At 37.3% G+C, this 23,923-nt stretch overlaps 1 protein-coding gene across 3 annotated transcripts in view; it reads left to right on the forward strand.

Moving 5' to 3' along the window:
* Positions 1-9,263: 9,263 nt before the first annotated feature.
* Positions 9,264-23,923, forward strand: part of Chchd3 (coiled-coil-helix-coiled-coil-helix domain containing 3) — a 269,090-nt gene continuing 254,430 nt past the window's right edge. The window contains exons 1-2 of one of the 3 annotated variants that reach the window (XM_063240579.1): positions 9,264-9,506; positions 18,859-18,946. In XM_063240579.1, coding sequence (XP_063096649.1) covers positions 9,426-9,506; positions 18,859-18,946 — 169 coding nt within the window. In that variant the 5' untranslated portion in view covers positions 9,264-9,425. The remainder of the gene's footprint in view (positions 9,507-18,858; positions 18,947-23,923) is intronic. The other 2 variants (XM_063240587.1, XM_013150504.3) reach the window with 2 other exon arrangements.

Here is a 23,923-nt window from a genome sequence, read left to right on the forward strand (position 1 = left end):
CTGCCATTTACTGGGTGCCAAGCAGCAGCACAGTCAATGGTTACTCAGGCGCCAACTCAATTCTGCGTAGTCTTTGTCTCTGTTTAGGGTCTATGAGAACTTTCATTCAGCTCCTGATGCAGTCTTTACATCCTATCCTGACAACCTAAGGGACCAAGCAACCCTGGCTTTGTGTAATGACATCCCTGTACTACCCTAATGGTTGGGAGTATCTGGGTGACCTGGTAGACAGAGATGAAACAATTTATCAGTTAGAATGCTGCATGTAATAACTTAAACAACACAAAACTCAGGTTTATCTGCTCATATATCTGAAAACTCCTGGGAGACACCTGGTTTCAGGTAAGGTTTGATTCAGAGCGAAGTGTTAGAACTTAAACTGTTATTGTTTTCCCAAATTCTTTGCTCTAATCTCTCAGTTTAACTCAGCTTTCAGGCAGGCTTTGTTAGAAAACAAAAAGAGTTACTTTAGGCTATATTTTCCTTTTCACATAATGGGAATCTATTCCAGTATCTTCCTTATAAGGATACTTTTCTAGACATATCAGAAGATCTGCTAATAGGCTTAAACCATGGAAACCCATCCTTTGCTGAAATTGAGGACTGGAGACAGCATTATTCAAAACTGATGAGTGAGAAGGGAAAAAAGTGAATTTGCCATTAGGAAATCAGATTATTAATAGTGAGGAAGCAAAGAAACTAAGGTGAGGAAAGAACCAACAGCTGTCCATCCCAGCAATTCCCCCACCTCAGGGAGCTACAGAAGGAGGGGACATTTGAAATGCAGCTTTACGGAAGTTTATGGCCTAAAGATCAGAAGGAAAGTCTTTGTGAGGTGTCACCAGGCTGAGTGGTTTAAAGGTATGCAAAGTACTGGGCTGCCTAGAAAGGTGAAAAATTAAAGGAGACCATAAATGCAAATAGGAAGGGAGATTGACAGTGATCACACCATACCTGATTAATGGAGAAGGAACAGAGTGCAGATAAATTTCATTTGAATGTACAGTGGTCCCTTGGTATCTCCTGGGGAATGATTCCAAGACCCCCCACAGATGTCAAAAGCCATGGATGCGTAAGTCTTTTATATAAAGTGGCATAGCATTTGCAAATAACCTCCTGTATTCTTTAAATCATCTTTATATTATATATAATATCTAATACAACTGAAAAGCTATATAAATAGTTGTTATATGATACTACTTAGGGAATAAAGACAAGAAAGATCTGTGTGTGCTCAGTGCAGACACAATTTTTCTCAAATATTGTCTATGAATTTTTGCTCAAGTTCATAGATGAGGACCCACAGATACAGAGAGCAGACATTACTCACTCTAGGATAGCAGGTCTTAAGAGTGTTGATGCATTATACTTACCCATACCCTTAAATTCATTTTAACAACATGATACTTAAAATTAGCTTGAAGAAAAATACCCAAAATGACCCTGATTTGTGTGGACTGATTTCCATTGTAGCAGAACTATTCCCACCATGATCAATTTCAAGCTGTGAAGATGAATGACCCTGAATATAGAATGGAATGTTGAAAGACGTGGGGTAAATCTCATGATTCCCTGGGAGCTGGCTCTAGCATGCCTCTGCTTTTAAATCCTCAGTCACAATTCCCTCAGTCTGGGACTGTCTTGGACACTTCCATCTGACTGCCACTCCCCACCCCCCCATTCTGATTTTCTCAGTTTCATAAATGAATGACTATAATAGATTCAGAATATTCTTGTTAATTATGAAGTATTCTGGATCTCAGGTTTTCAGTGGAGGATTTACTCATCCCTTAAGACATATTCTACCAAGAAAATCTCTCTCTTTCCCCCTTTAAATTTAAATTTTAATTGAAGTATTACTTACAGGCAAGTGCACAAATCATAAGTCTACAGCTCAGTGAATTTTACAGATACACACACTCATGTAATAACCAGAAAGGTTCATGATTAGAATATTTCCAACCCTTGCTAGGTCAATTCCATTCACAAAGGTAACCACTTCTCTGATATATATTATTGTAGGTTAGTTTTGCCCTGTGGTACTGATTAACCCAAGGCTTTGTAGATACCAGGGAAGCATCTGCTCCTGAGATGTATTGCCAGCCTTTGCATTTTGTTTCTTCAACACCAAGTAATCGGCCTATGCTTACTCTTTCTTTCTTTCTTTCTCTCCTCAGCATTATGCCTATGCTATACAAGTACAGCTATGCTGTTAAGTGTGATGATAGTTTTATTCTCTCTTGTTTTAGTATAACATTCCATTGTGTGGATATACCAGAGTTCATCCATTCTAAAGATGATGAATATTTGGGCTTTGGAGGTTTTGATGGTTTAGGTCTAAAATGTCACCTATGGTACCTAAATAAATAAATAAAATATCATGTAAAAGACTCATGTGTTTGGAGGGTGGGTGGATTGTGGGAGCACTATACTCATCAGGGGATTTATCTATTGAGGAGTTCAGTAGCTAAATGCACTGTCTCCCAAAAGAGTCATGTGTTTGGAAGGTGACAGGATCATGGTACAGCTTTATTTATCAGGAGATTTGTCAAATGTGCTGTTAGGACATTCCTCAGTGACAGTCCCCTCACTGTGGGACTGTCTTGGACACCTTTGTATGACTGCTGCTCGTCTCTGCAGTAGGTGGGTCATTGGGACTGTGACCTGGAAGTGATGTATTGTCCTTGATCTGTCTCTGTCTCTGTCCCTATCTATCTGTCTGCCTCTCTCCTTCATCTGTCACAGGGCTGAGTAATTTTTCCTTTGCCATGCCCCTCCGTCATCTTGTTTCTCCTTTGGAGACAGACAAAAATCATAAACCAAAACAAACCTCTCCTCCTTTAAGTTGTGAGCATTGGGAACTTTGTCCCAGTGACAGGAAATTGATAGAACAGGAACCCTTGTGAATACAGCCATGGGAAGGTACACTGATTTGGGCCAGGCTTGTCACCTCTGTACCAGAGACCTGCCTCACCACTTCATAGCTGAGTGCTGTTGCTCACCATCTCCACTTAATAACCATGTAGGCCATGATTGCAGTGGCCGCTGCAGTCCTGAATATGGCAGACAGCCCTGGCAGGCAGGGCTTCCCATGACAGAAGAGAGCAAAGTTTCCCATGACAGAAGAACATGAATAGTGGCAAAGTGCTAGGTCAAATGGCTGGGGATCTGGAACCCTTCTGAGCTCTGATATAACCACGCTGTGCAGCCTTGGCAACTTAGCCTCTCTGGGTCTCAGCTCTTTCAACTGTGAAATAAAGAGATTAGATGGTTGTCAAGGTTATTTCCACTTGAAGCCCCATGATTCCTCATATAGTAATACACAGTCCAGTCTTTTGTTCCAGGCTGAGGGTTAGAATTACACACATGAATAAAAGTGTCTCAGTGGAACTGAGAGGTCTGCAAAGTGCCCACTTTGGGGCAAAAGTGAAACTAAATAAAGCTGCGTACTCAGATGAGGGACAGTTGTGTAGAACGCTGCAGAATGTACTTGGGGACATTTACGCACTATTAGCACCAATACACAGGCGTTTCTTTGCTGTCCGACATCACAGCAGACATGCTCATATAACCTTGATGCATTTCAAGCACTTGTTATTTGGAAGTAAAGAGGCAAACAGCCTGCATTTTAGAAATCTCTCAAGTTCTGTGACAGGTAGATATTGTTAAAGGGTTAGGAAAATGTTCCTGTGCTCTCAAGTAAAAATGGTTTGAAAATTCGTCAAGGCCAGAGGAGCCATTCGGGAGGGATGACAGATGGGATGTTTGTGCTTGTTTAAGGAACAGAGATGAGAAATGAGTCTCAGTAGACGTGTACTCTGCTCATCAGAGATGATCACTCTAAATCCAACACAGAGGAAATCAGAGGTCTCAGGACCCTTGCAGGCATGAATATGGGAGAGACAGGTGCTGGGTGGGCTTTGCCTCTCCCTCTGGCACGGTGTGATCACCATCCTGCCTTATATATCCTTACACCAGCATTCTACATGTCAGCTTTCATATTTTGACAAACATATGATGAGGGAGAAGAGAAATGAGGTGTCAAAGAAAATGCATAAAGACGAAAAAAGTAAAATAGAAGTCTAGGAAATGATAAGGAATGACCTATCATTAGGAGTTGTTATAAATTTGGTGAGGATTTACTCTACAATAAATTTATACCAGAGGTACCAGGAAATCTTCCTGGTGCATTGCCAAGTTATGAGCCATGTATAAAATGTATTTTAACTAAACAGTGTTAAGTGATGTCCTTTAAGCAGCATGGTCACCACAGCCCACCCTACAAGATGATACGGTACAGCATACACAATTTACTGTGAACAAGAGATTTGTAGCAAAGTTTCAGTTAATTGGAAGCCAGACAGAGATGGAGAGATTCCTGACATGGGGGAGTCTCTGCCTCATGACTTTACTGGATGACACAGTAGTGCAGTGATCAGTGTTTAACAATGAGTGGTACTTGATGGGGAGTGCTTTGTGCTATTACTAAGAATATTTTGTTACATGCCCAAAGATGCATCTTTATACTGTGCTTGTAAATGCCTTTAATTATATGCTATTTTGAGTTTTTAGTCTCTTCAAGTATGCTGCTCAAAATTCTTGTATTCAAAATATGTAACAGAAGCGCCCATGGGTGCACACATATGCACACTGTTTTAGGACTTTGTTGTTTTCACATTATGTGGTGTATGATAATTAGTGGGAAAAGCTTTAAAGCTGATGTTCTGTGGTGTCTTATGGACTATGTCTCAGTCTATATTTTCAGAATGTGTTCATACTGATTGTGCTATATGATAGGCATTTTTCAGTGATTTTAATTGGTTTTCTATAACTATGGCAACTATATGGCCTAGATTTTCTAGGATGAATCTGATTTTAAGGACTAACTTAATTGTTTCTATAAGTATACAAATAATAGTGAGAGCAATTGCTTCAATTTTTAGCTCAGAAAATATGATTGTTGTAGCTATATTCAATTCCAGCACAGATCTTAGTATCCAAGTGCAGAACTGTGCAGCTGAAATGCTACTCAGGGGAGCTAGAGAAAAGGCTCTTGTATTGTGATAAACAATAAATGATTAGCTTTTCTGACTGGGGACCAGGATCAGAAATCTGCCCGCAGTCTCATGTATTGGTCTCCTCTTCTTCCTTCCTTCCTTCCCTCCCCTTCGCCTTCTCCTGTGCTTGTCTCTCTCTCTGATATCTTTTGTGCTGGGCTTGATCCCCTTCACACTTAGCTACAACTTTTCTTTATTTTGAGACAAAGTCTCTTGAAACTGCGAAGTTGCCCATGCTGGGCTTGAACTTGTGATCCTCATGCCTCAACCTGTCAGAGCACTGGGATTACAGATGTGTGCAATCACATTCTGGCTTGTATTATTCTTTCTTTTCCCCTCCTTCACATCCTTTCTTTCTACACTCCTGTCCAGAATAACCGGGTGACTATATGAAGGAATGGCTGAAGAGGAGTCACCAAGATTTTGGTTTAGCAACTTTTTGTTTAAAGTTGGGATTTGAAAATCAGAGAATATAGTACAAACCTTCTCATGAGGGACTTCTGGATTTCTGTTACGTTGATTTGGAAGTCTAGATAGTTTTGTTTTTCAAGGAGGGGTATTTGGCGATGATTAGAATTTCACTGCCTCCCCTTTCCTCCTCCTCCTGGTTGTCCTTTCCACCCTCCTCCTTTCAGCATTCATTCTGAAGGTTTGATGTGGCCGAAAAGTAAGAAATGACACAAAATGAAGAAGTTGGAGGGAGGATAATACTGCTTGCCATTCAACTATGATTTGTGGAGAACCAAGCTATTACTGGTTCCTCTGACACAGGAATATCTTGGTTTCCTCTGACATAGAGCTAAAAACTGTCAGAGGAAACTGTCCATATCCAACATCTTATATGGTGTGCTTATTTCTTGTGTGAAAGCTGAAGAAAATATTATGTTTTGTTTTTGTTACTGACCTTCAGCAGCTCATATGCTGAAGAAGGTTCTTTGATGAGGCTATGTGTGTTTTAAAACCTAGGAATGATAGCATAACTGAGTTTCAGAAAGGCCAGAAACTTTGAGAGAGACAGCCATGATAGCCCAGGAAGGCCTTCAGAAGCTGAGGGAATTCTAGAAGATTCTGAAGCCGTGTCTCTTCATTGTACTAGTCTGCATCTGTGGGACTAAGCTAATTCTTGAAGGCCTGCTTTATGCTAGTCTGCCTTTTGATAGGTTTTGCTTCATTGCTTAAAGATGCTCATAGTTTCTTTACACTGTTTCCTTTTTCCTTTTTTTTTTGCAGGGCTGAGGATTGAACACAGGGTTCATGTATGCTAAGCAACTACTGTGCTACTAATCTACATCCCCACCTTTTCTTTTTCTGTTAAAAAATCGTTTTGGATTTTATTCAATGATAAATTAATTTCTGTCTTGTTTGAGTAACTATACATTCCATACGAGCCTTATTGGTATGTAATTTACATAACATAAAGTTCATCCATTTTAAGTGTACAATTTAATGTGTTTTAGTATATTTATAGAGTCATCAACCATCAGCATGAACTAATTTTAGAACATTTTAATCACTCCCCCAAAAAGAAATGTACTAGTTAGAAATCACTCCCTATCTCATCCCCTCTCAGGGCTTCCAAGTCTGATCTACTTTTACTTTCTTTAGATTTGTTTGTTCTGCACATTTCACTTAAATGGAATCATATGCAGTCTTTTGTGTCTGACTTCTTTCATTTGGCATAATGTTTTAGGTTGTGGAATAATGTTGAGGCTCATCTATATGTAACATATGTCAGTACTTTATTTCTTTTTACTATGTAATCATATTCCATTGTCTGGATATACTTCACTGTGTTTATCCATTTACCAATCAATAGACATTAATGGTATTGTGATGCTGTTACAAATGGAATTGATTTCTTTTTATTTTTGACCTTCTAACTGTTTCTGTATAGACATACAGTTTTTTAAAATTTTGATCCTGTATGATGCAACCTTTCTCAACTCTTCAAAAATAACTTTAATTTTTTTAGTGGATTCCTTGGGATTTTTCTATTTATAAGGTCATTTTGTGTATGAATACAAAGAGTTTTACTTTTCTTTCCATTGTGGATGTGTTTTATTATTCTTAACTATCTTCTTTCACCTTTGTTTATGTTACCATGATGCTTCATGGTTCAGATGCAGTACTACGGCTCTCATTTTTGCTATCTGTTCGTACATTATAAATGTCAAGCTTTAATTTCAGAAAGTGACACTAGAGATTGAGAGAAGGGAGAGGGAAAATTTGAGTGAAAGTTTAGCTATTATTTCTGTTTGAGCAGAGCTTTGCATTGTAGCTAATAAATCTCTGGTGAGTGCATGCTGCTTTTGGGTTGGATGACCATTAATAAGTGATAGCTAGAAAGAAAGGGAAGCCAGTGAATCTGGGAAGCTCAGGAAAGAGTTACACCATGACTGACCTTGAAATTAACATGAATAGAACAATATTGTTCTAGTAAACATTTTTGTGAATTATAAAATGTAGCCTTAAAAAATCAGAATGGTTCTTCTTAATTTTTGTTTGTTGGTCTTTTGAAGCAGGCTCTTGCTATGTACTTCATGCAGGTTTTGAATTCATTAAGTAGCCCAGGCTGGTCTCAAACTTGTGGTGATTCTCTGCCTTAGGCTCTCCAGTGCTGGGATTACAGGTGTGTACCACCATGCCTGGCTCACTCCATAATGCTCTTGTTTTAAATGGGTTAAGAAGTCTGAACTATTTTTAGGTTGTCCGCTCAATAAGACCACCTATATGTATTTGGGTCCTAAAAAGTAAAGGCATCATATTTCCTCCTCATGCTTAGCTTTTATCATTTTTAATGTACTTGATTAAAAGAATACATCTAATATTCTAAGGTAGTATGACTACTCAGAATAATGAGTGATTCTACCATCTGTCTACTCTCTCCATGAAATCCGTTGCAAGAAAAATTGTAAGAATTTACTAAGTATCTGTTGCATGAAAAACTTCTAATACATGTGATGTATGGGGGAATGTATGAAAAGGGGAAGGTTCCCAAGGAAATAAAAGACAATCCTTGGGATTTTTAGTTCCCTATAGAGGAAAGATTTATACATATTACATAATATGAGAAATATAAGGTAGCATGTGGTCTCAAAACTACAAAATTACAGTATAATTTGGATGCTGATGTGTTTAAAAAGAACAAAATGATGCAATGTAAGCAACCTTTGTTTTTGAGTAGGGATATAGAGAGCAAGAAGACTTAATTTCTGCCTTAAAAATTCTTGCAGTAATACGTCAGCATAAAAGTGAAACTCAAAAATGTTTCTACACTACTGTGAATCGCTTTGGCCTAAAGGATGTTGTGGCACATTTTGGTCCACTGCATCTAACACTAAAAAAACTAATACATGAAACTAATATCATCATTCACCAAATTTCTTTGGTCTTTTTGAAGTGCTGGGGTTTAAAACCAGGGCCTGATGTATGCTATCACTGAGCTATATTACTAGCCCCACTCATCTAATTTCTAAAGTGACTACATTTGTCTTTATAAGTTTAATATCTTATGGCTAAACTTAGGTGCAACAGTGTTTTAGCAAAGAATACATATGTACATGGATAACCTAAAAATGATTTTGGTCTTGTAGAGGTGAAATACTGAATCAAAAACTTTTCTCTCTCTTTTTTTTTGAAAACCGTTATATTAAAAATTGTACTTTGCGAAAAGATATAAAACAAATAGTGTACATAGTGGCCTATATTCAAGGACATAGACAAATGATTTTTTAAAAATAGCTCATACTAAAATAATGCAATGCTAAATTTTGTGTCAAGGATTTGCATATAGGAATGGCTTCATTGGGGGTAACTAAACTGTGAATTCCATGAGTGGATTATGTCTGAATTCACAAATTTAAATTTCTAGAATAATTTTTCAAAGCATTCTTGTTGGATGAAAGCTTCCTTGAAAGTTTCCAGTTACAAGTCTTTCGGGCTGTCAAGACCACAACTCCCACAATGCCCTGCTCCTTTTGCGTTTCCCTGAGTGAAGCAATACTGTAGTACTTTAGCGCCCATCGTGCCAGGTCGAGACTACAATTCCCACTATAAGTAGGGGCTCCGGAAACTTTGTCAAACACTACCTGTTGCCATAGCATCCGGGTCCGGGCCAGCCAATCCGAGTACCCTTACCGAGTAGAGGCGGGTGATTATAATTTTGAACCAACCCGAAGCATTATTTTCCAGCACGTGACCGGAAAAGGCGGGAAATTAGGACCGGCGCCTTCTCCTTGCTCCTTGGGGTCGTGGCCTTGCTCCCGCTGCGAGAGGGAAGTGTCCCGTCCTCCACGCGCGTGTGTGTGCGCGCGGTCCCTGACGTGCTCGTGGGTCCGCAACAGGACTCTGCGGGGACAGGCAGGAACAATGGGCGGGACTGCCAGCACCCGCCGGGTCACCTTCGAGGCAGATGAGAATGAGAACATCACCGTGGTGAAGGGCATCCGGGTGAGTGTAGTGGGCGGGCAGAGGGCCAGCACTAGTACTCGGACCCCATCACTTCGACGTTTCTGGGAAGCTGCTCGACTTGGTCACTTTCTTCTGAGTCTCCAGTGTTGTCTCGCCAGAAGTCTCGGTCTCTGGGAAGAACTTCGGAGTTTTAAGACTTGAGACATTCATTCAGAGATAGTTTCTGGTTGTGTTCCAAGTGCTAGGGGACGGCTGGGGGATGTCAGGTTGGATTGAACCCTTCGCTGGACTCAGTCTGGGCTCTTCAGTAGTTGCTGGACTTTATGTGGCTTTTATTCCCCACTCTCCCTGTCTGCAGAGTGGTTGTTGTCTTAGTCATCTTCGGTTCAGGACCCAAACTCTGCTTTGCCACACCAACATTATCTCTTTCAGGGTGAATTGGCGTTTTAAGGCTCTCCTCTGTTTGCATTATGCCATTTAATACTCTCCTTCTGACATACACACATTCTTCCTTCCCTCCCTCCCCTGCACACATGCCCACAGTCTTTTCTGCCTGGGTGACTTGGCCTCACCCTCCTTCACTTTCATCTGATAGCCCCTTTTCCCCAGGCACCTCCTCTGTGGCCTGCTGTGCCTACATTTTGGACTAGGTCCAGCTGTGTCAGGCCTACCGTCTACCAACTTGATAGTGGTTGAGACAGGTTTGAAATTCTTCAAGTTGGTAGAAGTATTATAGTCAGTACTATAAACGTTTGAGAGAGTATTTTTATACCCTCTGCGTGCATTTGACACCTAAACTGAATATTGGCTTTTCTTTAGGGTGTCAGTATCCCAACTTTAACTTCACTAACACACTCTCTGCTGTACCTGAATTTGGATCTTCACATTTTTGAAAGTATGATGCTCCAGCCTAGTAAATAAAGCATTTTTGATTTTAAAAAAGTTTTATAATACTTTATATTTTTCTTCTGTTATTTCACAGCCAGCATTAATAAGTTAAATGTGTAAAATCTTTTTAGCATTTGTTACTAGGAAATAAACTTTATAAATGTTGAAAGTGCTTTTTTTTTTTCTTCTGAAACTGTTACCTTGAGAAGAATTTATTAAAGTTTTCTTTGTAGAAACTCAGACTGCTGAATTCAGTTTTTGGTCTGTGACCAGTATTTCTTCATATATTAATGAATGCTTTTACTACATTTTGTAATTAAATGCTACCTGTGACTGCAGTGTTTGCAGAATTATGCTTTAGTTGGTACTCTTTTGAGTAAAATAGAAACGTCTTATAAGCTCTTGAATTTTATGCAGATTTTCAAAATCTTGCCTTTAGACCTTGGGTATTCCACAGTTGAGGGTGAAAAAGACTTGGAAAAAGCGTAGTCAGTTTTGGATGACAAGATTTTAAAATGTGAATAAACTCACGTTTCCATTCTCTAGTATAGACACAGTGAAGACAACAAAACAAATTGAAAGAGCATTTTGCTACAGTATGGAGATGCATATTAAATACAAGGTCAAATAGTATAAACATGAAAATAGATACATTTTGATTAAAATGGTCAGATTGTTAAAAACCTTTTTTAAACGCTTAAAAAAATTATGTCCTTTGGACAAACAACTTTGCAGAAATGGTCTTCATTTTCATATACCACGTTTAATCAATATTATTACAATTCAAACACACACTACACTCATTTTGACTCATTCAGGATATACCCTTCAGCTGGAATGCTGTTACGCTGACTCTTTGCTTTAAATCCTTTTTCAAGGATGATATGTAATCTGTGAGTTTCACTTTTCTCATCTGCAAAGTACTAGAGCTGAGTGCATTGCTCAGATCTCTGGGCTTTTCTAGTTCTGAAATTCTGTAAGCTTAGTGACACTGTAAGTGTCTTGAGAATGTACTCAGCCTGTTGCAGTTTCCTGTAAAAATGGCATACTGTTGAATGGTTGAGTACTTCAAGGTCATTTTGATTTGAGGTCATGGTCAAAAGTGTCAACTTGGAATTAATCAGACCTCCTTCACTTTAAATCTTAGGTATTAGTCTGTGGTCTTGGGTGAGTCAGTTCTCTGAAGATGTATCTTTATTCATAAAGGGGAGTACCGTTATTTCCCTTGATTGGTTGGGGTAAGAAGGGGAGGTAAATGAAACAACTGAGTCATTGTGGATTTTTAATGAAAGGTAGTGATTGTGATAGGGTTCCTTTAACATCCAAGATTCTATGATTCTTTCAAAGTGCCGTGTAGTATAATATAAAGAGCATGTGCTTTGGAACCAAACAGACCTGGGTTTGAATCTTAACTTTAATTCTCAGTAGCTAAGTAGTATCAGACAAGTCACTTTTGATTGTTTGCTTATTCATTGTATCTAGTGAGACTTTTGACATGTATGTAAATATCTACCACATGCCTAGTAAATTTTGACAGCATATGCACTTCTTAGTAGCTATTGTTGGAGCTGTTCAAGAGAATATAAACTTCACTTAGTAGTAGCTATTGTTGGAACTATTCAAGAGAGTGTATAAACTTATATGATCTTAAAGTAACTAGATAAATATGAGAGTATATTGTATTCCCACAAGTGTGCATGCTAATAGGGTGTGTATGGGAAGTGGGAGTACTGTTGCTTGTGAGATTTTTGCGTAGGTTTTTTTTTTTTAGATGTCTTTTAGTTCATCTTTGTATTTTACTTACCTTGAAACAATTGTTTGAGCAAAGGAATTCAGTTTTTAAGCAAGGCATTTTTAGGTTGGTTAAAGCATGGAACTCATGAGGCTCAAACTTCATTTTTGAATTGCAGATGGGTTAATTCAACTTGGCTGGAGAAAACTTTCAAATTTGGATACATTTTCTAACATTTAGGACATTGGCTGTAAGAAACAGTAATATACCAAAATGATGTCACTCCAGACAAACTGTTGTTCCCCAATGTCTCAAGAGTTACATTGTTATTAACTTAATATAGAATGAATAACATTTAGTGAGCAAAGAATTTCCATAACTTGGCTGAATTTATTAATAGATCATGTTTTTCCATATTTTTCTTATTGAGGTCCTTATTAGCTAGTAATTAAAGGACCTATTTAGCATTTTTAGGTTTCTAAAAGTTTTGTCTCATCTATCAGGTGTTATTTTCATAACATTTATAGGGTCTTGTTTTTTCCTTTACCCTTATCAACTGTTACCTTTTCCTGCCTTCTGTAAAATAACCCATGTTCTCACACCTGTTTCCAGCTTTGAATCTGACACTACCCATGTGGGTTAGATGAAAGGCTGCCCTCTTGCTTTGGCCTCCTCTCTATTTCTAAAATAAATTTCTAGTGATAGAAAGACCAAGGATTTTTATCACTCACATTACGTGTGCTTAACAGGATTTTGCTGTCCTCTTTTAAAGTATGTTTATGACTCAATCTTTCACAAGTTTATCTGAAACATCAAAGCTGTGAGTGAACTCTACTAGAGCAAATGTCAACTTCAACGAGTATGATTTTCAAAGTAATATTTATTATCATGGTATCCAGGTACCAGTGAATCTCTACAGCTGATCTCGAGGTCATAAGCTGAAATTCACAGGAGCCAGATATGGCACCAGGGATATTGATAGGAGACAGCCCCTAAATGAAGAAATCACTTAATGTGGGGTGTTAACTGAAGATTCTGGAGTATGTTAGCTGAGACTACAAATACAGTTAGCCATTATGAGCACTGAGGAATGTTGTATCATATTAACTAATGGATGATTGGTCCCTTTAAACTTTAGATGATGAGAAACTCTTGGGCATGGTACCATCTTAAGCTTGCTAGAAATTCTTTTTTCTTTTGTTTGTCTTTTTGAGAATGCGGCCTCATTTGCAGTGCAGGCTAGCCCTGAACTCATTTTGTGGCTCAGGCTGGCCTTAACTCACAATAATCCTCCTGCCTCAACTTCCCAAGTGCTGGAATTACAGGCATGTGCCACCACACCCGACTTTGCTAAGATTTTTTAAAAGACAGAATTTTTATGGTTTCTATCAATGATAAATGTCAAGAAACAAGTGGCAAACTACAACATAAACTAAGAATTCTTATTTCATATGTATTTTCCTGAGTGTGTGTTTGGTATTTTCCCAGGGCCCCATGCCCTTTAAATAAATATTTGGGTGTAATTTCTCCCACATGGCGTGTAGGTCTTAAGAAGACAGTTGGCAAGCAAACCCAAAGAGGACCGAGAGAGAAAAAGATCTGGTTTCTTGGTTTCTTTAATGAACTTGATAAGACACACCTGCAAGAAAAATCATTCTGTGCATGGGAATCTGATCTCTGTCTCATGTGGTTCCTGCCTTCTTAGAGAAGGGCAACCTTGAGTCAGCTTTTTTTTTTTTTTTTCTTATATTCCTTGGGTGTAGAATAGTTTTTTAAAAATGTCTTTCTCAGTCTTCTGTCTCTGAGAAAAAAATGGATTCTGGATTGCTGGATGGTGTGCTTGTGCTGATTTTCAGTAACACCAAACAAAATAGGTGGGAAGAGATGAGTGGAAAGAGTAGATAATGACAGACATTCTCTTTTCTGGAGTACACTGGTGAGGCACATAGTACCAGTTTAAATTATTTTAGCATGCTTCACTTGCTTGAATTTATCTTTATTAACAGTAGAGAACAGGTGGATGGGCAAGGTCCGTGCTGAGTGTGGCTGGCCTGCTCCTCTGTTTTTGCACCTCGGGGGTTGAACCCATTGCCTAGCTCCTAGGTAAGCAGCCCATCATTGAGCTGTTTCCCTAGACCTTTGGTTTTGTTTGGAAATGGGTTCTTGCTAAGCTACCTGGCTGAATTTGGCTGAATTTGTGCTTGCCTTCCTCTTAGTCTCCTGAGTAGTGGGATTATAAATGTGAGGGCTGATTCCCGTGATTGCCCCTTGGGCAAGAACTGTGTTCTTTGAGTTTATAGAGCAGTGATGGCAAATGTTTTAGAAACTAAGTGCCCAAACTGCAACCCCATACCCAGTTATTTATTGCAAAGTGCCACACTGCAATTAAACCTGAATACTGAGGTTTTAGTTTAGAAAAAAACAACTCATGCATTAGCATCTTTTGTCTTAAAAGAGAAGTAGCGCTTGTTCCATAGGTTTGCCACTGTTACAGACTGTTGTGAATCTATATGCTGTGTGTGCTGTCCCCTAAGATAGAAGCAGATCTGCGTACAATTGAATTAATCTATGAACCTCTAGATGCAATTTTTAGCATCAGTGTGTGTCTGGGGATTATTTTATTGTTATTTGTTATAAAATTTCTGTAAATTTCACTTGCCATTTACCTTGAGGGAGGTGGTCCTGAGATACTTGGAAAAGATTCAATAGGTGTAGCTCAACAGATAGGGATAGACTTTACAGAGGCCTATTAGCCAGTTCTTATAGAGGCTTACACTGTACCTTTGACCTTTTTGGGGAGTCAGTTTTCACCACACCAAAGTGAGGTGTTGTTCTGCAAATTTTGTGTATAACTTTGGCCAGGATCTCTAAATCTTGTCTGTTATTTACAAGTGAATGAGTGCTCCTATTCCGGAGGAGGTCAGGTAAGTGTGCAGGTTTGTACTTACTACAGTAACTGGAACATCATCTCAGAGAACATGATCTTTTATATATAAACCAAAGCAGCATAACTATCCTCTTGGGTCATCGTAGTTTGGGACAGATTGAGAACAGGGTGATAGTGCTTGATAACACGGTCACAGCTATAGACTGCCATTGCTGTTCCTTTGAAGGGCCTAAGAGATACAGTCGGATGATTGCAAGAACAAAAGAAGATTGACTCTCAAGGCAGCCATATGATATATGTATCAACCCTACAATATGTGTATCATATCCTCCTTAAGGATATGCTTATAAATGTTAAGAAGTCTGTATAACCAAAGACTGCATTGGGAAATATTTTTATTGATGTTAGAGTTTGACACTAACTAGCAAATTTTGAAGTATGAGAGAAACCACAAAAAGATTTGAAGTTAGTAAGAAAGAATTAGTGATAGGTTGAAAGAGCTTTTCCACTTGTATTAGCTGAGAACATGGAGATAAGTAAACACTTTGTAGTGTATATACATAGCAGGACTTACATGGCTGTTACAGGTAATAGCTAGCTATAGGCCTAGTGTTCAAGTAGGAAAAGAGCTCAGTGTAAGCTTAGGCCCATTGAGAATGAACCAAGAAGAAATAAAAATCAAATCAAAGTCCACATGGATGGAGCTGTCTGGGTAACAGCTTTACCAAGTATCTATGTTGCCGGTTGTGCTTTATGCTATATAAGTGTAATCTTAATATCCTTTGGAGGTAAGTATTTTCATTTTCAGGTGTGAGAAAAAAGGCTCATTGGGGTGACTTCCCTATGGTTACATAGCTAGCTAGTAGTTGGCCATGCTTCATCATCTATTGTGGACTACCTTTGTGTTTTTGTAAACTGTCTCAAGGGCTGATATTTTGGTAATTGGCAGGACTTTTTGTAGTGCCCATAGATAGGAGCAAGGTATGAATTTTGATGAAAAGTAGATGGAAGTGTTTAGAAGCTAATACTGGATTTTTGGCAGACATTCACTTTCTGATTAGGTAGAATGTATTTTTAATGTAGTGTTTTGACTTTGGCCAGAAATACAGAATTATAAAAAACTCAATTAACTTTATTAGTTTCATAGAAATGATACTGTTTATGTAATAGTTTCATGTATGTTATAGTATATAGGGTGTTATATATAATTTATGTGATGGTATATTAATACACAATCTAGTGTGTATATAATATATTGTAACATTAATATAGTACATTAAATATATATGCCATATATAAGTTAAGTGAGGTTTATATATCACTTAAGCTTTACATGTCACATTTAATGTACTTTATTAAGTGATTAATATGTATGCATATGAAGTATAAAACATTAAGTGATATGTCAGCTCATTTAATTCATATGTGTACTATATATTATATAACTTAATGTACTATATTAACTATAATAAATGAGATACGTAAAGATTAATATGGAAATCCAAATTCTGAACATTTAGGATCTAATTCTAAAATGAAGGCTCATTTGATCTCTTTAAGAGGAATGATGCATTTTTATTATGGGTAGGATTGAATGAATGTGTTTAATGGTAAAGAGAACAGTGGTCTAGAGATGAAGGGTTACTATTTCGGGTAGTTTTTGAAGGCTTTGAAGCAGGAAGTTACCATAGTCAGATCTGCATTTTAAGGAGGATTATTCATGGTATCACAAAATAGGGGAGGAGATAAGGGATGATAAATTCTTTAAACATTGTGGGTTGGGAAGTCATAGTCAAGAGAATGAAGAAAGGTGTTGACAGATCCTGTTTTAGGCAGCTGGGGATACTGGATTTAGATTTTACTAATTTATCAGGAGCAGTTCAAAATCAAGGGATTGAATGAGAGTGCCAAGGGTAAATGGAATAAGAACAGAATAAGGACAAAGAACAACCCTTTAACATTTGAGTAGGCAGTAGAGAGGAATCTTACTAAAGAAAGAAGAATGGCTAGCTAGAGTCCTTAGAGAACCAGCACAGTGGAATGTTAGAAGAGTTGAAGGAGGGGTTTCTACAACCATCTGTGTATGGTGGTTTATAAATTTAATAAAGTATATAACATGATAGCAGGTTATTTATTTGGCTACTAGTAACTCTTACAAGAATAAGTCCACAGTTGTCCTTGGTAAAGGGACAGAGAGTTGTGAGTTGAGCAAGTAGAAACTGGAAGAAGGTCCTTGACTGCTCAGGATGATAATCTCACCCAGTCCCTTGATGTGGACACCTGGGGTTGTCCTTGATGCCTTCTCTTTGTTTCTGGTAATGAAGGGGGATGTTGGTGCCTTTCAAACAGAATTCTTGAGTTCTTAGGATTCAAACCTGTGCTGATAAATTGTGTGTCCAGGGCAAGGAGTGTTTACTATGTTTCCAGGTTCCTCCCTACAAAGTAGAGATAGTAAAATTTATCTCATCATCCTGTTAAAGATTAACGATTACTCTGGTATAGTGCCTGGCACAAAAATGGTTAATAAGCACTTTGTGAGTTTTAGCTATTTTGAGTCCTAAATATCTTTTATGTTTTTTCCTGGGTTACTATAACAGCTCCTCCCCTTACAACTTTATTATAGAATAATGTACATGCCATGGAATTCACTTGTTTTAGGTGTATGATTCCATACCCTTTAGGTTTACTGTGTCGTGCAGCATTACTGCAATCCAGTTTTAGAGCATTTTCATTACCCCGGCAAGATCTCTTGTACCCATTTATGGTTAATCCCTGTTCCCACCCTGGCGTAGGCAACTGTTTACCAGTGCCTTTTCTCTAGTGCTGGCTTTTCTGAGTGTTTCATATGAACAGAATCATACAGTATTTATGGCCTTTTGTGTTTGACTTTCATTTAGCTTAATTTTAGGTCTATCAACACTGTAGCTTTATCAGACTGTTATTCTTTATTGCTAAACTGTATGGCATAGATAATAATGTTTTGTTTATCTCTTTCCCAGTAAATAGGTATTTGTTTACATTCTTGCTATTTTGAATAATGTCACTATGAACATTCCTTTGCAAGTTTTGGTGAGGACATATGTTTAATAGCTTCTTAAGTGGTCTTTTAGCCTCCTTCAGGGGTCCTTCTTCTGTTCTTAGCGCTTTCCAGTCTGTTCTTTACACTTTAGCCAAAGTCCTCTTGCTGAAATGTAAATCTTACCATGCCATTACCCTGCTTCTAATCTTTCAGTAGTGCTTGATTGTCCTGTGATCTAGTTCATATTCTTTAGACTGAAGAGTTTATGAAGAGTTTTTAAAATCATGAATCTCTACTTTCTCTTTCACTATGCCCCCTTTTTCCGCTGCAGCCATTTGTTTATTCATGCTATTTTATCTATCTGTGTAACAGTTTCATTAACCAGGCTTATTTAGGCTCCGAGGACATGGTGATAGGACAGCCAACTCCTTGCTTTCCTGAAACTTTCTCTCTAACGTGAAAGTTAGACAATAACCAAGAAACATCTGATAGTGATAACGACTGTCACAAGAATAAAGGAGAATACTACATTTGTAGGAATAGGGGAGAAAAGTTAAAGAAATTCTTATGGCATATATTTTCTCTTAGATTACAATTCAGTGCACAACAAAACAAGGAGGAAAGTTATTTATAATGAGCAATTAGCAGTGCATTAGAAGAAATAAAGGAGTAGTGTTGTGTATCTCAAACTTTTAAAGCCATTCTCTGACTCATAATGGTTTTATAGTTATTAGATTTAGCCCACTTTTCTGTAGGCTATTTGTTATACATATTGATGTAGAAGACTAAATCGTATAGATGTTATTGCACTGTTTTTCTTTCTTGCTCTTTTACTATTGATTTTATTTTGATGTTGCTTTTTCAGCTTTCAGAAAATGTGATTGATCGGATGAAGGAATCCTCTCCATCTGGTTCGAAGTCTCAGCGGTATTCTGGTATTTATGGTGCCTCAGGTATCAAAAGCATTTTAATTTCTGGGTTTTTTAATTGAAAAATTTTAAGTGGAAAATGTTCACTCAATAGTCAAATTCAACTTTCCTCTATCATTTGCTTTTTGGATATTCAACTTTTTATAGGGAATGTTAGAAATTATGAGGATTTTTAAAAAGTTTGGCATACAAATGAATTTACTTGTAGGCTTTGGAGATTTTGTTTTCTTATCTCACTCCTAAAGCCTCTTATTAGGTGTTAGAAATTGATTTCATATCTTTAATTATTAAATGGATTATTAGTAAGATTGGATATTTAGGAGTAAATACTTATAAAAATTTGCGCTTAGAAATAGTGATTTACTGCTCCAAATTATTAGTATTTCAAAGTGTTATTTTCTAACAAAATTTTTTAAGATATAAAATATTTACTTCATCATAATCAATCTTAGTTATTGACAAAGATATGATGTTATAAATGAAATCCATAGAGCATTAGGAAGCCTTATTTTATCTATAGATCTTGCTGGATAAAAATGGGTAAAAACCTAACACTTTTTCTTTTTCCACTTTTCCCAATCACCCACCTGTTCATCCTCCAGATGCTTAGTGAGTGACTGCTCTGTGTTCAGTACTGTTTGTGGTACTGCCCAAATGATGGATGGGCATGCAGTTTATTGTGAAAGGCAACGAGAAAATAATTAATTTTACACTAATTGAGACTTTTCCATATTTATTAGAAAGGGGTAAATCTTGCTACAGATGGTGAAAGAAGAGATGCTGCTCCCTGTATGCCATTCACTTGGGTGGTTTGTGACCTCCCCTGTCAAGCCAGTAAACATGAATTGAGCTTCTGATGTAGTAGGAGTAAGGGTTACCAAGGTAAATAAATACTGGTTTTTGTCCTTTCCCAGCCACTTTTAAAATAGAGAATTGAGAAAGATTCATCCTTGTTTTGTCTTTTCCTTACTCTTTATGTCAGGCTTTAGCTAGTGTTGTCAACTCCATCTCCAAGATGTGTTTGATTATACTGTATCTTTTCAGGTCTGTCTATCTCTGTGCTCCAATGCAGACAGCATCATCTCTTACGATACCTCCCACCAAGAGCAGCCTGACTGGCTCCTGTGCTGTGCTGTGCACACGAAGGCCCTTGCTATTTTTGAAAAAAAGTAAATTAGTTCATGTCTTGTCCGAGTGGTGGCTCTCCATCTTTTCTGAGCTGGTTTTCTTGGTCTTCAAGGCACACCATGGCTACTCACTGCCTCTTAGCTTCATCCCAGCATTCATTACGGCCTACCACCCTTTTACTTTTCCACTGTGACTGTTACCTTTACCAGAAAATGAGCACATCAGCCTTTTTCCCTGTCTCTTCATAGGTGAATTACCAGCTCCTAGGATAGTACCTGCTTCTTAGTGAGTAATTATTAAGTATTTGTTGAATTAATATAGGATATAACTGAGCCATTTTAAAGTAACTACTTTTGATTATTTTGGAATATAATTCCATAAATTTACCTACGATTTTGGTGTTGCTGTTAATACAGGGTTATTGTTGTTATGTAGTCCAGGCTGGCCTTGAAGTTGTTATATAGCTCAGGATGCCCTTGAACTCATGATTCATCTGTCTCAGCCTTCTAGGTGCTGGGATTACAGGTGTGCACCACCAAACCTGGATATGCAATTAAGTGACATTTTTTGAATGCTTTCTTTGGACATACAATTTTGAGCTATTTCCAGGGGACACAAAAATAGAAAAAGATCTGTCTTTTCAAAGAATTTAAAGATTTTGGGTAGATAGAGCTAAATATATAGTAATGAGAAGATAAAACCATAGTATAAAAGAAACCCAGAGGATATTGACATTACATAGGGCAAGTAGTTTGGATTACAAATACCTTTTAATATATCATATTTCTAAAATTGATACTCTAAAATATAATTTGTTCTAGGTAGATTATTTTTCTACCTACTCTGCTAAGAAGATAGGATGATGTTGAAGAAAAATAATGATTAAAATAATGATAGATACTACTTAAATAATGTTTATTTTTTGGCAAGTGTTCGGTTAAATCCTTAGATATTTTTTATTTTGTTTCTAACTCTGTGAGAGGGGAACTGTTGTTAACCCATTTTCTGTAGAAGGTAACAGGCTTGAAGTGATTATTTTGCTCAAAGTCTCACAGGTGGTGAGCAAAGAGGTGAGGATTAGTTTAGCATCCATCTGAAGACTCCAGAGCAGGTGCTGTTAATCATTCTGTCTTACTATAATTTGGATGACACCTTGCTTCATTTGTAGAAAGGATGTGAAAGAAACTAGTCAGAAGAAAGGAGCTGCCTTGTAGTGACTTTCTTCTTGAGTTTAGGAAAGAATCTTCTGTCTATAAGTTCTTACTGCTTCTTCTAGTTTTTTCACATACTAACTTTCATGCAATAGTAAATGAAGAAGAGAAAATGCTTTCCTTCTTGGGTTGGTTTCTTAAATGGATAGTTTGAAAGTCTAGGTGGGGGTTGGTATATCCTATGGTGCATATGGCCTGCAGAGCATTACATGATGACATGATATGCTCTGTTTTCATCCCTTCCCATTCCAGATTGATGTGGCTTACAATCTCTGGTCCATGTGACAACCTAGGTACTGGAAATTTTAGAATACTTCTTATATTTTGGTGGTCAGGCTAGGATTATACTCTTCAAATTGTAGCCATTGTCACTTGTGACTATTAGAAGTCTCATAAAAATTAGTAAAGTGTCATTTTCTCACTGGCACTGGCCAGATCTCATGCTCAGCAACTTCATGTCTTTAGTGGCCACCACAATGGAAAACAGATATAGAACATTTCTGCTGCATGGCTCTGGTCTACAGTATGGCAGTGCTCGGCATTGTGAGCTTTATCAGATAGTTTTAATGCTAAAGTGACTGATGTAATGGAGCTCAATGGCTCTGTACATTTGCGCTTGTGAATCTTATTTGCTTCCCTTTTTACATCCCAGTGCTTCAAATGAAAACTTCAGGGACTACTCCCCTGAGACATGGTATTTATTAACTTGATCTTTTGTAGAGCTTCTCAGCCTGTGTGTTTTGAGTATTTTGGGAGTGCTGGCTCCTAAGACTTGGAGGAGTGGCTCACTTTTGTAGCCCATGTACTGTGTTTAAATGAAAAGTCTCAGCAAGGCTTTCCTTACCTATGCTAATCTGTCAAGGAAAAAAACCAAGATTGGCATACTGTCTTTGAATTGCTCTTGCCTTTAGGGTAAGAATGCAGTTAGACTATGATTGTGTATATTACCAAAGATTTATTCTTTTTTAAAATAAATATATTGATAAAAGAAAGCCTGAAAATTTCTGTTTCCTTCTCTATTTGTCTCATTTAGGGATTTTAATCTCTAGTTAATATTCAAGAATAGATTTCTTATGATTTATAATTTAGATGTGTTATGAATAATTTTTCAACTCTACAAAAATGTATTGATAAAAATGTCACCTGCCTTGTCTACATTTTTAATGTCAAGTAAATTATGTATTAAATGTAAGTTGTTTTTAATATTTATTAAGATGCTTTCTTCCTGTTAGGACTCTCTTATCTGCCCTAGGTTATTCATATTGTGAATAAAGGGCAGTGTATTTGATGGACTGAGAGGCCTAGGATTTCTGAAAGTAGGAACTGAATCTTTTTTTTTTCTTTTTCTTTTCTCTTTTTTATCCGTACCGGGGATCGAACTCATGACCACGCGCTTGCAAGGCAGGCACTTATGCCGCTGAGCTAAATCCCGAACTGAATCTTGTCATATATATATAGTTTTGAGAAATGTAATTTATACTTTAAGAAAGTGAACTTCTCTGAAGACTTTACTGAAACTAATTTTTTTTTTTTTTTGCCAAACCTTGAACCAGATCAGTGACTCATGGCAATAAGTATTTGCATGTAAAGCTGTTTGGGCAAAATAATATACTGTGTGACATAGAGCAGATTGCAATGCCACTTTAATAAATGAATGTGCTCTAAAGAACTTAACTATGTCCTCGCTGCCTCAAATTCCTTGCTGTGTTTTCTTAGCTGTATTGGTTTGCTTTTATACTAGATAATTTTTTTAGGCTGGCATTGTACGCCATAAGGGGATGGCATTATGTATAGCTGTAATCATAAGTTTACCTTTTGATTAACATCCTGCATCTTTGATTTTGAAAACCATTGTTGAGTATTGATTTTTCTTTACACCCAGATCTTTTAATTTTTCTGAAGTAGGGTGAGGTCAGATTGCTCAAGCTTTACCTTCCTTAGTGGTAAAGAAACTAATCCCAAGTCAGTTATGAAAAAGACCAGACAGGAAATTATATTTGGAGGTCATTTATTGTTTTCCCAAATAACAAGTGGCCAGATCAAAATGATAAATCTAGAAAAAAGACAAAATAATTCACTTTTATTATTAACCTCATTGTGTAAATTCTCTGTGAACTTGTCATTGTGAAAAATAACAAAGATCTGCCAATTTTTGTTAAGTGTATCACTGAGATCACTAAGTATTTGACAGCCTTAACAAATTGCATGAAACCAATTTGCTCAGGAAATAGCACAGCCAAAACTGAAACAGCCAATTTAGGAAAACCGATTCATCTATAAGCTCTGTGTATTTTTCTTCCAGAATCTGGCCTTCTTAGTTATTCTTAAACAATTCTTTAAGGCTCATTTAGACATAGGATTATAGAGAGACTTCAAAGTAAACAAGTTGTACTTATTTCTTTGACTTGAGTTATAAGATCCAAAGGGAATTGCAAGTCTAAATTTCTAACTTTAATATATGAAACTTTGTTGATATTGGTGTCTCAAGTTTGTACTTACTGTGTATACTGTCATGGATAATTTGCCTGAAAGTTCCAAGGATTTAATCTAATTCTGTAGTCAGTATGTTCTGTTCTTAAAAGGGAATCCATAAACAGTCCACATTTAATGAATGGTTACATTTTTTTTAGTGTTTTTTGTTTGTTTTGAAACAGTCTTCCTA

Source organism: Cavia porcellus, unplaced genomic scaffold, assembly GCF_034190915.1.
Source record: "Cavia porcellus strain 051 isolate PalLab524CR breed Dunkin Hartley unplaced genomic scaffold, mCavPor4.1 scaffold_2, whole genome shotgun sequence".
Lineage (NCBI taxonomy): Eukaryota > Metazoa > Chordata > Mammalia > Rodentia > Caviidae > Cavia > Cavia porcellus.